General features: G+C 37.9%; 2 protein-coding genes across 3 annotated transcripts in view; both read right to left on the bottom strand.

Annotated features, from left to right (window-relative positions):
• Nucleotides 1-3077: 3077 nt before the first annotated feature.
• Nucleotides 3078-9804, bottom strand: LOC107698373 (paired mesoderm homeobox protein 1-like). Of its 2 annotated transcripts, XM_016499360.1 has the most exons (5): nt 9240-9804; nt 6416-6591; nt 5166-5347; nt 4346-4407; nt 4029-4157 (listed from the first exon to the last, which is right to left on the bottom strand). In XM_016499360.1, the coding sequence occupies exons 1-5, from the start codon at nt 9484-9486 to the stop codon at nt 4102-4104; spliced, it is 723 nt and encodes a 240-aa protein (XP_016354846.1). In that variant the 5' UTR covers nt 9487-9804; the 3' UTR covers nt 4029-4101. The 2 variants fall into 2 exon arrangements, with proteins under 2 accessions (XP_016354845.1, XP_016354846.1); XM_016499359.1 differs by lacking the exon at nt 4346-4407 and having other exon boundaries at nt 3078-4157.
• Nucleotides 9805-14241: 4437 nt separating this feature from the next.
• Nucleotides 14242-15708, bottom strand: part of LOC107698333 (RAB6-interacting golgin-like) — a 3642-nt gene continuing 2175 nt past the window's right edge. The window contains exon 5 of the mRNA XM_016499292.1: nt 14242-15433. Within this exon, the coding sequence (XP_016354778.1) occupies nt 15043-15433 (391 nt within the window). The 3' untranslated portion in view covers nt 14242-15042. The remainder of the gene's footprint in view (nt 15434-15708) is intronic.

Consider the following 15708-nt stretch of genomic DNA (forward strand, 5'->3'; position numbering starts at 1 on the left):
CTGGGCCATTCGTGGGCCAGAGCATCCAGACCTAGAGGCGACGGGGGAGACAGGGAAAACCAAAGCGGGCAGTGCGTAGTCATGCTCGAAGCGAACAAGTCCACTTTCGCTCGGCCGAACCTCTGCCATATAAGATCCACCACCTGGGGGTGCAATCTCCATTCCCCATTCTGTAGACTCTGTCTCGAGAGCAAAAAAAAAGGCGACCTGGGATATGGACTGCTGTGATCGACAGGAACTTTGTCTGAGCCCAGAGAAGAATACGCCTCGCCAGCCTGCAAAGGCTTTTTTTTTTTTGCTTTCCTACGGGCGACAGATGATTCGCTTCCTGAAGGAAATGAAATCTGATGAAAATAGCCCGCAGCACGCTATATAGCTCACCTACGTGCGCTTTGGGGGTGGTGCTAAGCGCTATTTGGCCAATGAATTGGTGTGATGGTATAAGGGCTTCAGACATTCATCACACCGAAGGTGAATCGTTCAAGAACGACCCAACACTACTGAGAATGGCGACGCGTGGCGATGGATGGGATTGCGAAAAATTGCTTTGAGTTCACTGAACAGAAAAGTTCTCAATATTTCTGTAAGCTCGACATCGAGGTAAAATTTTAAACTTGGGGCACGAGTCTGTCATCTCAGGTAATGTGGTAGATTCTAAATTATGGCAACTTGACATTTTAGGTTAAATCACTGCATTTACTTAAAACATTTAAGCACATTAATTAAACGTAGTAAACGGCTGCTTTCATATTTTTTTTAAAGCTCAAACGAATAGTTCGTTATACAGTGCGGTGCAGTGCAGTGCAAAGCAGACAAGTAAAATCCCACAAGGGAATTTCACCATACATTTAAAATGTCAATCAATCCATCTGAAAGGCCAAAGTGCTGTGTTTTTTTGTCACAAAGATGATTGTATGTTCCTCTGTAGCTGAACCCAGCAGGTGGATTGTGGTCTGTGAACTCGTCAGAATCACATTTCATTCAACTCCATTCAGCATAAGGCTATGTCAGCACACACAATGGCGTCTTGGCATTCGCTTCTACCGCGCACTGTATTTTACAAAAGACAAGTAACTTTTAGTTTTGTGCAAACCCCAATCCAAGCGCTCACATTAATAAACTGGCTGTGGCCACATGTTCTCAGCACCTTAGCCAATAGCCAGAGGGCTGACATGGACGGCGGTAGATTTGTTATGGAGCAAAGGAAAAACGACAAGAAGGGAAACCTGTGATTCACGAAACAAAAAGGTCACGGGAAGTAAGTAGACGCACGCACGCTCAAACTTACTCCAAATATCTCCACCTTATCATACATATATTCCACAAACATGCTTGTTCAGACTCTTCCCCCCATGCTCACTTTGACTGTCTCCTCTGTAATAGGCTCCAGATGTGCTGCTGAGGGGGTGAGGTGTTTGTATGTCATCTGCTCGGGCGGCTACGCGTACACCCATCCGAGGGGGATGCTGTCAGCCCTGATGGAGGGGGCCCCAGGCCTGAGGTGATGGGGCTGGGGGTGGGGCAAACGGGTCACAGCCTACGCACATCTGGAAGCACTTCAGGTCAGCAGGGCCCGGCTGCCTGAAAGGTGAGACGCTTCGACCTGACCTGAGCAGCACAGCATGGAGAGCATGCAACAGTCTGGACGGAGAACAAGGCACTAGCATGTACACACACACACACACACACATATACACATGAGTCATGTCGCTAATCAACGCCCGTGGGTGTAAACACAGGCCTTGGAAAGCATTTTCAATAGGTTGGGCTGAGAATAATGATGGGAAATAATAACAATCTCATCTCCTGTCTTTGATTTAGTGAATATCTCTGAATTTCTAGTGTTTCTAACTTATAGTCTTGCACTTTCTGAAAGTGGGTTTGACTATATTGAATAGCAGCTGAAAGTTTAAATATGTGACATCGGCAGGTTATCAATAAATAAGTAAATGATATAGAGTAAATTTGTAGCATAAAGTAAATGTAACAAAATCACTTTGCGGATCACCATTTCAGTTTTCAAATACACTAACATACATTATATTTTAGCTGTTGGAACAGTTGTTGATCATTATATATTGATAAAGTCTTTAATTATGTATCTCCGATACAGCAGTCAGTACATCATGTATAGCATATTCTTGGATTGCTGGGGGAAAAAATCATATCAAACTCAGTCAGTTTGTTTATTTTAGATGTAATTAAATCTGCAAAGCTTTTGTTTTGGCTGATTCTGCAAGCATCTCTTATTTCGTCACTAATTTGCTTGTAGTCATTTTATTTTTTCTTCCTTATTTTCTTTCCTCCATAGAAATATAAGGGTAACCGGGATTTGCTTCCCATCATGCTGTGACATAAAAATGCTTACCATTGTGGCTATCTACTCGTATTATATAGGACATAATCGGTAACCAGATTTAAACTTAAATGCTCTAAATGTCCCCAAAGTGATCACGTCATACACATGTAAACATATAGAGTTACAGATGTTGCAACAAACTGTGCGAGTAAATGGCAAAACTGAAATTCATGCTCAAAAAGCATGACAATGTACTGAGATTCTGTCAAAAAATATTGAATTTGCAATTAAATTGAGAATAATCAATTGAAACATATGGGGTAAGTATTGTGCCTAATCTTCACTCGCTGCAAAAAATAAAATAAAATAAAAATTAAAAAAACAGTACATAAATGGAATTTGATTTAATTAGTGGGGCATTTTCTTTCTTTGTACATGGGCAAACCATGAGGAATCAACATTTGCTAAAACAAAAAGTTCCGATTTGTTTAGACAGGATCAACACAACCAGAAAAACATAGCTTAGCGGCATTGCATAGTATCGTATGATGCTCTAAAATTGTTTTAATAACACGGGTGTGTTGCCTAGTGTGTTCCACAAAAAAAACTTACCCTGCAAAAAATTTGAAAAGTCAGAAATAATCTAGGTATATCGTAGGATAAATCTAAAAACCCATATTTCTCTTACATAGTTTCAGACACAATTGAAAGCACATTGATGACCATCAAAATCTATTATATGAAACAAAATTCATTTTGGATTATTTATTTTGTAGCGTTGGTGTTTTGACTAACATAATGCAAGAAATGTTACATACGCATATATTTTGTAAGGTCATGTTGAAGTAATACTGTTGCCTGCAACAGTTTCTCAAATATGAGCATTTAGCAAAAACATATATGATCTCTTCAGCTGCGGGATTCAACACAATAGCATAAGATTTATTGCTTGAAAAAGTTTTATTACTATATGGTTTCCAAATATAAGAAGGAAAATATAATTGCTAAACAAAAAATCACCTTTGGAAAAACTGAAACATAATGTGTTAATGTACTGTGAGCGGATACATAGGTCACCATGGGGCACAGTATTTACCTTAAACAGTGGTGTAATATTCAAGACATTAAAAGATGTAATCCGACCTCAATGCTTCCTGTTTACTGACTAAAGTCCACAAATGTGTCTTTATTCTACTGAATGTAGACATGGAGACATTTTGGGTCAGTATTTTGCCAAATCTCAGCATTAAACTTTTTGTGTAATTTAAACCATTCAGTGATGAATGGTGAACAACAGTCCTCCATTGTTTGCCATGAAAGTGTCTTTACTTTCCGTCCGGTTGACCCAAAATAAAGCCAAAAAAGAACAAGGAAAGAACAGCTTACAGCATCCAGACGCTCCGTCTGCCACTTCTTACAGATTTAGCGGAGCCCTGCTCGTTGATTTGTTCTCCAAAGAGCAGACCTTGCGCTGTCTTTACAATCTTCGGATCAGTACAAACTGAGATTAAGTTTCTCAAAAACATACCTTCATCTGTGATGAAGAAAAAAGCCAAATGATAAGGGACAACAATGCAGTTCCATTGTTTTAGGAGGGGGCGAAAAGTCCCATCCACTCTGCTCTTGACACTGCAGAAGGCCAAACTAATCCAGCTCCTCTGCGTTCTTCTCTTCTCAACGTCTCTTGCTTCTCTTTGTCCCCTCATCTCGTCCCCCGTTTCAGGCTTAATTGACAGTGGGCACCTGGTTGAGGCTGTACTCTTTGGCCTTCAGTCTCAGGTTTGCAATGCTGTTAGCCATATTCATTCCCTGGGTGGAAGTGGTGTTGGCACAAGTGGGTGGGTAGGTTGCCATGGTGCTGAAAATAAGATACGAGATACTCAATATAAATTTTAATATGTTAAACGCATTTCAAATTCAATTGACAAATAAGCCCCAAATTTAAAAAAAATTAAATGTTTATTGTCTTCATGTGAATCCAAAATATAGTGCTTAATTTTTCAATTTAAATGATAAACCATAAAAAGAAATTTAAAAAGTACTTGCTTTCTGTAGGCAGCATTTTCTGTGGCATTCGCATTGGCCCTCCCTCCGGCCTTGGGTACCAGCTTAAGAATATATAAATAGTTAACAATTCTTCATAAATACTGCATTAATATGTATGCATTATACGTGCACAGTAATGCGTTAGGTGTGAGTTGAAATTGTGCAAGCTCGTTCTGCTGGCATTATCGCTGGTCAAATGCGTATCCATGCCAGAAAGTGTTCCCGGTCGAGTTGCATATTTCAGCTGCTGGGAAAAAGGTATTTGGCCGGAGTGGCAGGGTTAGTTACTCTATACGGCTTTTAAGAATGAAGATTACTGTAAATCATAACCAAAGTGTAACTAGAGTCACAAAAAATCCTGCCCAGTGGACTTTTCTCCTTCTGAAAGCCAATTTGTATCCTATGGCTCAAAGGTCATGAGGGTCACAGGCGGATTTAATATGGTTTGTTTTCAGATTATCACTTCATCATCAGGGGATCGGCCCACCATCACTTTCACAAAGAGTGGCAGAAAACGACCTGCTAGCCAGTCCTTGTGCTACTTTTTGGACTGTTTGGACCTACGCAGCGCTGCTGGGAAAAGCAGAGCATTGCCATTTCTGCTTATTCTGTCTAACCCTCCGACTCCACCAAAATGTTGAAGGAAAACAAAAGAGCTTAAGAATGAAATTGTACAAAAAAATCTAATCTAAAACATTTGGAAGAAGAAAACATGGGCAACCTGGAGAAGATGAAGTCACGGCAGGAGAGCAGAAGAGACGTACAGAGAGGAAATGAAATGAAACCAGAGCGCTTTGATGAGAAGGATTCAGAGAGTTACCTGTACGGGGCTGCGCTCCCCCAGGACAGGTAGTCATTTGGACGGGGTGCGGGACGGGGGACGATAGGCTGCTCCACCGCCGTTATGTCGCCCGAGTACGATTTGAGAAGCGAAGCATTCTTACTGGCCAGCATCGCCCGCTCATTGCGCCGAAACTTTGCCCGTCTGTTTTGGAACCACACCTATGAGAGCACAAGCCGAAATGACACAGTATGGTGGTTATTCTGGATATTTAGTGCACAGCGATGAAAGATAAATTGCAGAGCAAAGCAGATTCTAAGACTCAAGATATAGCTGGTATAATACTGCCTGCATGCATCGGAAAAAAATGCTAGATCGAAGCTATAAAGTTTCAGATCTTTTTGTGTTCTGTGACCTTAGATGATGCATTTTTCTACTTGAAATTGTTCCTGACTCTCATGATTGGCTCTGCTGTGATCAGATTCAGAAAACGGAGTGTGACGATTGATATTAAAACAATCAAAATGCAATTAAAAGTTTCAGGCTTGACATAGCTCTGTAGGATGATATTTTGCTGCACTTTTTTTAATTCATCCTGATCCGCTGGTGCACACATGTACACCTTTTTTGCAGAGGACACATCAGAGGTTTGAAGAATGAGCAGACGTGCTTGTGAAACTTGGTTGGAGACCGAGCGGGAAGCCCAGATCTCGAAGCCTTGGCTGCAGCACCAGGCCTGGTGGAGGCACAGTGTCCGGTTACGCAGCGCCTGAGGAATGAGCTCAAAGTCTCTTTTATCAAAGCATTTCTGTATTGCTCCCTTTCTGGGACACATTAATTGCAGATGTGTTTGTTCTATTTCTTTCCTTTCGTTCTCCGCTTCCTTCTCTTGATCTATAAATGGGAATAATCCCCATCTTTCTACAAAAACAGTCTCATTACAGGAGAATGTGGAGACTGGCTGCGGCCTACAGCATGTGTGCTGAGAGGCAGAGTGATCGGCTGGGGATTTTTAAACAATCATGCTGAACTCTGACGATGGGGCCGATGACAACACCAAGCTTCAGTGTTACCATCACGTACATCTGTAACTGAATCTTTGCTGAAACCTTGAATTAGGCAAGTGGTTAAATCTTCTTTTGATTTTGGTCATTTTTTTTTCTAAACGTATTTTAATTTTGAGGTATTATGCAGAAAGCTTCAGTATGTTTTGTATTAAATTCTCAAAATTGATGCATTCTCTAATCAACTAGTAAACTAAAGACCTGATTGTGGGGTGTGACGTTTACCTGAACTCTAGCTTCGGTGAGATTGACCCTGCGTGCCAGGTCTTCTCGAACAAAGGCATCTGGGTAGTGTGTCCGCTCAAACACTCGCTCCAGCGCTTGCAGCTGGCTGCTGTTGAACGTAGTTCTATTCCTCCGTTGTTTACGCTTCTTCTTTTCTTCTGAGTTCAGCTGTTCATCTGGTAAAGCACACACATACATTTATCTCAGGAGATGCAGCTTTTAGATATTTCAAATTTAATCTCCATCAGCAGGTGTTTAGTTCTCATTATGTTACTATTATAGCCATTTTTTATTATCTTGTATGCTGTTGATTTAGAAAAAAAAAATAAAACAAATTTTTTCTGGTATTAACATTAAAGGAAATCATCTTATATATATATATATATATATATATATATATTTTATTTTATTATTTTTTTTGCAAAGCATAAATCATAAATCATAAGCAAATATTTATTAAAATATATTTACTTTTTTGCCTTTGTAGTGTTTTACAGTGGCTTTAAAAATAACATTTAACACAAATTTATACTGCAACCAGTAAAGTGATACCAGTTATTAAACTAGTGAACATTACTGTACAATGTAACTAATGAAAAATGTTTTGTAATGAGCCTAGACATTTCTCACAAGACCATAAACCCACAAGAGGGGCTAATTTACATTTTTTCCCCCCTCAAGTCATTATAAATATAACTTTTTTTGCTTTTTGTCATGGAATTCTTTAGACAAACTATGTGTGCGATCACAAAAACTGTTTTTGTTCTTGCTCATGTTTCATCTTCAGCCTGCACTGAAGGAGAGATTTATAAACGTAGAGAAACTCATGAGAAATGCCTTTGCTGTTCTTTAATCTGACCAACAGCATATGCAAAATGTCCACCAGCAATCAAGCAAATAAATAAAAGATAGAAAAGGAGCATGTCAAAACAGGAATATTTTGAAACAACGTTTAAAGAGCCTATTCCCATCAGTACTTTACAGCCAAAAGCACAGAAGTAACTTAGACTCTCATGAGACTCGATAATCATTCAACTGACAGCACAGACAAACTGCAGCCTTTGGGGTTGCCATCCCTTTGCTTTTCATGACAACAGTAGTTCCACGACCATAATTTTCCAAAAGGATCACAGATGAACACTGACATTTGGCCTAGGCATAGCAGGGGTATAGGCCCTTTAGGCCTGTTGGAAAGATTGTTGAATGCCAACATTTTATTGGTTCAATTTCAGATTGTAAAGGTCAGTTTAACTACTATTTAAACTTCCTGTTTGCTACATTTAAATGAAAACTCAAGCGGTTTAATGGGGCATTGGGCTTGTTATGGGAAATGCTTTAAAAAGCTTCTACAAAATGAGTCCAAGAGTTTTGGGAAAAACACTTGACAAATAACACATGAGTGAATGGATTCTAACAAAATATGAAATAAGACTATTACATTGTGTTTGAATACCTCATTCTGATTTCCCTGTATTTGTAATTTCTCAGTATATCTTGGAACAATCCTCATACAATGACAACAATAAGAACGTATAAAAACGTTCTCAGAGTTTGAAATTATAGTTGTGCGAGTAATTTTGATATGCACACCAAAAGAGAAAATAATGCATTTAAGCATCTACACGCTGGGGAATAAATGAAAGAAGAAGAAAAAAAAACATGCAGACTCATGTCAAACAATGCAATAATGACGACAACCTTTTCATACATTTACATAAAGTTTTAATTTCAGGATAGAGATATGGTTTTAAAAACAACAACAGAAGGCTTGGGGAAAAGGTTTATTTTTATTTTTTATTGTGGATTTCTCTATATCAAGCCTATATAGCCTACTAAGAACGGCAATGTAGGAAGCAAACGTGATTAGGCCTACCTTAAATTTTTACGATTAATAATACTTAATAATAATAAATATAAAATAGAAAGTGTAATGTAAAAAGTAGGGCCTACTCGTAATATAGCAAAATTTTAGGTTAATAAAATAATTCCGCTGTAACATAAGTTTGAAAGAAAGCAACAGGCCAAAATATTTTTTTTCCCGCAAAAGACGATTTATATTTGTACACATAAGTAATGAAGTTTGCTATTCGATACCATAATCGCATATGTATGTTCTCCGGATGCAGGATAATTATGACAAATTATAGTGTTGAAATGAACTGAAAAGGTCCAGAAAGTAGATTTAGGATTTTTCTGTGGGTTTTTCTAGCGCCCTTTTTATCTTTAATATTTTCCTTAAACCAAGAAAACTGAAAAAATGACAGAGACGTGCCTATTATTCATAACTTTTTTTCACCGTTGCAAATGTTCTGCTAATTATTATATAGGTTAAACTTTAAGCAAATTATAAAATAAAGTCAATTTCAGGAAGCAGTTCTACTCATAAAAATTAACACAAATTTCGCAATGTTTACGGGGCCATATTTTCATTAACGCACAAGGGCTGGAATGTCAACAATCATAAATTATGTACAAAATGCGTTCACGACCCATAAACTTTTCTCATGCGGAATTATTTTTTCTGCTAGTATTATTTCGGGAGAGAAACTTCGAAACTTCGCATCACCTGTCTACACATTTGCTAAACTGTGTAGTAGTACATTTAAAAATCATAAATTCAATTTAATGATTAATCCAGTGTGTTACTACTTTACATAGGCTACATAATCAAAAAGGCTAGTCATTAAAATTTGACAGTATTTTTGTAAGCAAAATATAGGCTACCAATATTGTCAGTTAATTTTATATTGTGTTAAATGTTATTGATTCTCTCTATAAATCTACAACAGCACTTGATTTTCTTAGGGAGTGTGAGCAGACTTACTCTCCTGTTGTGTTGTATCACTGCCGCTGGTTAAACCCGGAGATTCCAGCATAGTCCTGCCCGTTTCGCCAACACTTTCGTCCGCCTGAGAACCGACCATTTCTCTAGCCTCCTCTAGATCCAACAGGTGGCTCACCGAGAAGTTCTTTTTAGCTTGCAGGTTTTCCAGGTTGGCTGTAATGGGACTCTCCAGTCTGCTGGATATGGTTGCTTGTCTGTCCATTACATGTGCATAGCTAGAAGTCATGACGCAAATACGATACAAGAGAAAAAAACGGGGCAAGTGTATTAGGTTAACCAAACAGGTCCTCCTTGCGTAAATTTGAAGACAAACTCATAAGGAACAGCGCGTCCAAACCGATGCCTTGGCTGCCTTTGCTCACTATGATAGCTACTTATCCAGGTGGAGCAATGTTTCAACTTGATATAAAACTTTGTGGAACTTAATAGGACTATAAAGACCACGAAGTCTGTTGAATGCGTCCACTCAAAGCCATATAATCTTTCTGCAAAGTATTGTTGGTTCAATAAGAAAAAACTCCCAGAGCTCCACGCAGTTGTTGACTGAGCGCTGATCCAGAAATGCTGATGCCTTTCAGATGCATGTGTGTAAAGCAGCGAGAGGAGGCAGGACACTCCACCGCCTTCCCTAAACTGTTGGCTCTCTCCTCTGCTCCACGCCGTGCTCCCTGCTCACACACACACACACACACACACACACACACACACGTGTTCTGGCACTTCAAACGGCGCGCTCACTGGCATGCAGTGGAGTGGATTGTAAATGAAAAATTGAGACCCCTGGGAGAGAAGATGGAGCTGAAAGGCTCTCGTAATTATGTGGCAAAAGACTTTGTGCTGTCTTTGACGTTTAACAGCCCCCCTCCCTCCATCACAGCTTCCCTTCGAAGGTTAACCCTCCCCAAACTCTGAATTAGATATCTGTCACTTATTATCATTTCGCTCAAAACAATGTTCAAGTGAGTGGTGGCACAAAGACATTTGTAACGGTTGCAGGAAACGTCCATTAATGGGATGGTTTAGTTGAATACCTATATAGCTGTAGTAGTCAGACGCCATCTTTAATTTTTACGCGAATGAAAACGAGGCCGTAAGGTTAAACTGTCAAAGAGGCCGTTTACACAGAACGCGTTTTTGCGTTTAAAAGTGGAATGGGAAAACGCCTCGTCTTTAGAACGCGGTGTCATGCGCAAAATGTTGCAAAAATAATAGATGTTGGCTCAAAATACGTCAGTTTAGCACGTATTTACATAAAAAGAGAAAAATAACAGAAGAGGAGCTCAGTAGACCTTTCGGTGTGAACGGCCCTATGTCACAGTAATTTTTGGGAAGGCATTTTTGATTACGCATTCAGCGTTTTCGTTGGCTTCCTTGAATAGCATCCTTTCCATTAGCTAAATGATTATGTCTACTCTGCCAATTGATTCGTTCGTTGAGCGCCCTCAAATAATGTTGGTTGGCGTTCATTAAAAATAATTAAATAATTAAATTTCTCTGAGATTTTTAAAAGATTTGTATAGTAGCCTACCACATAGCCTATAAGAATATTCTGATAACCATAACAATGCACATGCATTAGCTATTGATGTTTAAACACTAAAACGTTTTAAAAAATAATGTTTTGTCATACAGACTTGAGCAAATATATGTTATCGGTCAAACCAAAAACCGGAGAAAGTTCTGGCTGCAGTGGCCTACACATCTCCAGCTGGGAGTAGTGTCAGACCACTTGGTGAGTTATAAGTGGGGGCTTTCACAAGGTAGATGTCCATGTGTTTCAATGGCAAAAGTCTATAGGCTCCTCACTGCCACAGACATCCCGTAGCTTCCAGCCCCAGATCTGGGAAAAGAACACTTGATGCCATCAAAGGAAAACGGATTGAAACCAGATGTGCTGCTTTCCTTCTTTCCATGTATTTAATTAAGCCGCTGTTGGGATGGAGTAGACCTTTTTCATCATTAGTTTTCCCTCTACATTCCCTCAGTTGCCAGCTCCTCTACAAGCGACTTCTCTCAAAAGGCCTGCTATCGGGCTGAAAGATCGTGCAAAAGAAGACCGTCTGTAAAACCGTTCCTTTCGACCACAACCAGCAAAACGTTTTTCAGTCCAATGTCAAATCCGTGTGGCACATGTCCATCATCGCTTGAACGCAGACGTCGCAGTTGAAAGCGATTGGGGTTTGTTTATGGCCTGTCAAAATCCAAACTTTAAAAGTTTTTTTTTTCCCCTCTGGTTCATGATGACTTTGGACCGACAGCTACCCTAAAGTGTGCTTTAACAATTTCCATTGCTTCAATTTTAATCGAATTCCATTGATTTGAAAATCAAATATATTTGATCAGTGGAGTTCCATGACTTTGAATGAGTTCCATTCATTTGATATTGCTGAGATAAAATAAAATATAAAGAAACTGCACTAAATGTTTTAGAGCTGAACTAGAATAAATTACGTTTTTTTAATTTTATTAATCTTCATTTTCCAGGCCAGTTTTCCTGGCCTGTAAAGCACAATCTTCCCGATATCCTTAAGTTTTCCATGATCTTGGGAAGGCTGTAAATAGATGGACATAATAACGAAATGAAAGGCTCTTATATTTCGCTTTAAATATGTAAATGAACATTAATAATTGTAATAATAATAATAATAATAGGATAATAACAGCCTAATAAAAATATTTTTTAAATTATTCAAAAACACCAGCGGACAAATCATCATTGAAATGTATTTTGTAAATGTATTTCTTGCCTGTTAGGATTTTTCCACAGATGATTTTATAATGTAGCCTACGTGCGTAATTGAAAACATGACTCATAACTCTGTGGATTGACTTTATGACATTGTGATAAACACAGAGTCAACAATCCAGCTAAACTCATGAATTACAAAAGGAGTTAATTAGTAATCGAAATAAAACCCAGAACATGGACAATACACTTCAGTTCACGTCTCAGAGTATATAGGCTATAGCCTACATATTTTGTATCCACATATTTGTGTAATGGAAAGCCCATGACAGCCCAGTATATAGTATAGTATATTCCGATTGTTTAAAAGTATCCAGTTTACAGTAGTTAAAACAATATACACAAGATCTTCTTACACGAAAATAATAAAGAAGAAGCACTGAGCAATTTGTCAAGGAATCTGTACGACCATTTTAATGCGCCTTTATAGCCACACTATAATACAAGAATGGAAAATGAGACTTTATTTGGTTTGGTAGTATTATAGCACGCAATCTTACAATAAGCAGCATTCTCGCATCAGTAGTGATTAATTATTTGCAAACGTTTTAATATGGCCCAGGTCTGACTAAACCAGCACAGAATTTTTCAGACATAGGCTAATGTCTTTAAAACGTACTTAAAAACAGAAGTCGTCCAGCTATTGCTCACGACACCATTAACATTATAGGACTTTAACTAGTTTTAGATGGAAAGTTGAGCGACAGGCACAATTGAATTCCCCTGACGCTATCATCAGAGCGCGGTGTGTTTTTCCGCGCAGGATATGAAGCGTGAGCACAGAAGGAGGCACTTTAATTGTAATTAGTGAAATAAAAGCTCGCGGTCGTCTAATCAGCACCAGGGGTCAATGGACAGCACTACCGCACTTGATCCTGTTTAACAGGAGGAATTCCGTCGACATAGTCGTAGTAAATCATATTTGGTTAGACCATATTTACAAATATGGTCTAACAAAAAGTTTTAGGCCTATTAAAACCATGGCAATATTGTTCTCAGTGTTAAAATGTTCTGTTAAATCAGTCTGATTTATCTCACGATTTAATGCAGTTGGCTAAGCACTTTTGTATTGATTTATGATATTTATGTTTCTAACTAGCGGTTGTTCCTTAGGCTATTTTAATATACTCACAATATAAAACTGTAAACATTTTAGATTAGGCTACAACGATTTTGTGTATATGTTAAGGTTTTTTGAGAAGTGTATCTTTTATGTAGATTAAAATAGGATGTTTTTATGGTTACAATAAGATGACGGAGATGACTTTAATTAGCATAATGACTTTTAAAATGAAATAGCATTAACAGTCGTTGCTTTTCATTTTACATTATGTTGCATAATCATCATGATCAAAACCGGATAACCAATGACTTGCCAGAAGGCAGAAAGTTTCAGTAAAAGTTGATCTCGTGCGCTTTTTTTCTTTTTTCCCTCGAGTTTCTCGGGTTACGAAGTCTTTTCAACCTGTCCCGACGGACGGAGGGCACATAAATCAGAAATGCGCTCTCACAAACTGAGCTTCACGAAAATCTCCTTTCCTGTATTTACTTCAAGGATTTGTCAGTCCTTGTTTTATATAGTCAAACCAGAATAGAAAAGAATAGAATATTGTATTTAATATCGTGATGATTTCATACAATGGCTCTGATTAATAAATTTTTACTGTTACATATGAAAATTAATATTAGTATCAATATTTTTGCTTTAAGTCGATGATGGAGTAAAAGAGCAATGTTTTAACAAGAATTTAAGTGGGGCTGAAAAAAAGCGTTAAAAATGTTAATTTGCAAATATTTGTCTATGTGTTTCTCAAGGGCTGTCCAGACATTACTGAATCGCTGTAGAGTTTTAGGTGGATATAAGGAGCCTTAGAAGTCGAGAGACACTTGAATAGGGTTTGTGGCTTTCCTTAAATTCGTTTATAAAATAAACCGTTATATGAAAATATGAGAACAGTTTCCATATTATTTACAAATAACGAATGCATTACCACTTTAAACAATGTTTAAAACGCAAGCAAAAATGCAAAGTGTATTCCAAAGGATCATTTTTAAACATGCTATGAGGTGTGCAATAAAAAGTACAAAATCGGTTAAAATATTAAAACACTTTATTCACCCAACAGATAATTTAAATATTGAATTTATAGCATATTTTATAGTCATTATAATGCACACGAATATAGTCAAATTCATGACATTCATAATATATTTTAAAAACATTTTTAAATAACATAACCGTACTGTTATACAATGTTAAATGTTTTAGTGTTGGTGCAAAGCTCTGCATGGTGTATCTGAGTTTTATTAGAAAAGTATAAATGATACAACATATGTATTAAAAAAAACTATGCCATTCATTCAACTTCCCACACTTCAACCGTTTTTTCCTCTGCAGTACGAATCAATTGTTCTCATCTCTGCTGAGCAAACTGTCAGCTTTGTATGATAAAAACCCCCAAGCCATATACAGATAAAAGATTCCAACATTCACTTGTGCAACATCATGTGAAATAAATCACAGCTACAAACTACCACCAGTATTGTATTGTCTATTCCATTTTGAATAATGTCAAAATTATAAAACAATCAAGTTAACAGTATTTAGTCTTTTATAGTGTTTTTAAGATGCACAGTGTTTTCAAGAGATTTGTACTCCATTTACTTAATGGAAGACAGATTAAATTGTACAAATGACTGACATCCAAAGGAACCACAATAAAATACATAGCACTATTTTAACTGCCCACATTTAGGATCATGTAGCACCCTCAATTAAAACCAAAAACCGAGCTTAACAGATCATAATCAATATTTTAGCCCTGTAATGTTCAGGCATTTTTAATGCTAGTAGTAGTAATGGAATAACGCTCACAGTATTTGGAAACCTGACACCAATATCACACTGAGGCTGCCTTTTATCCTCACAAAATGCAGGATTGTTGGTTTGTTCAACACTCTCACAATTTCTAAAGTTGGTAGCAAGTGTTATGTAAACTGTCATACAGCCTCTATTAAACTGATGATGTTTGGAAGCTAGCTTAGCCCATCTGCAGAAACATCTGTTGCTTTGCTCTCCTGATTGTCTTGGCTGATCGTTGGTTCTGTAATGGAACTGTCTTTGCTCATACTTGAGCCATCCACCTCTGTACGCCCCTCCGTGTCTGCTGCAGGACCGTTTTCAGTAACAGGCTGGGAGTTGGCCTCCCTCTCTTTGTCCTCTAGATCTGTTTCCTCTGGGATGGGGACATCCTCAGCATTAAGCTCTAGCTGAATCATCAACTCATCCAGTTTGCAGGCCTTGCGCAGCTCATTCTGTTGGATGATTGCACACAGGTGCTCTGTCAGCTGCTCTTTCACCTCCGTTTTCCTGTGCAAGTCCATCTTAGCGGCAACATACTCAGCCTCTGCTTTCTCAAAGCGCTTCCTGTCAACAATAGGAGATTGGCAGAGACAGGAGAGTTAGATTATATAGAAATGCATATTCTTAACTTGATGTGCACAGGAATCGCAACCATTTTGCTGTACTCAAATACATGTACATGCTCAACTGATTACAGACAGCTTGTAAAATAAATAGAAAGATTCTCAAAATATTTTAGAGAAAATTATTATAAAAAAATGAAAAATGAAAGATTATTATAAATTACTGCTAAAATATTTTCTTAAATATAATTATATTTAGATGTTTTATATTTTATA

This window comes from Sinocyclocheilus anshuiensis, unplaced genomic scaffold, assembly GCF_001515605.1.
Source record: "Sinocyclocheilus anshuiensis isolate Anshui unplaced genomic scaffold, SAMN03320099.WGS_v1.1 scaffold1746, whole genome shotgun sequence".
NCBI lineage: Eukaryota > Metazoa > Chordata > Actinopteri > Cypriniformes > Cyprinidae > Sinocyclocheilus > Sinocyclocheilus anshuiensis.

What these genes read in the sequence shown, in the direction of transcription:
- LOC107698373 (XM_016499359.1), bottom strand. Translation starts at nt 9,486, where the DNA reads ATGACTTCTAGCTATGCACATGTAATGGACAGACAAGCAACCATATCC. An exon ending in TCACCGAAGCTAGAGTTCAG is followed by an intron (nt 5,348 to 6,415) that starts GTAAACGTCACA and finishes GTGCTCTCATAG; the next exon opens with GTGTGGTTCCAAAACAGACG. An exon ending in GGGAGCGCAGCCCCGTACAG is followed by an intron (nt 4,158 to 5,165) that starts GTAACTCTCTGA and finishes TCTTATTTTCAG; the next exon opens with CACCATGGCAACCTACCCAC.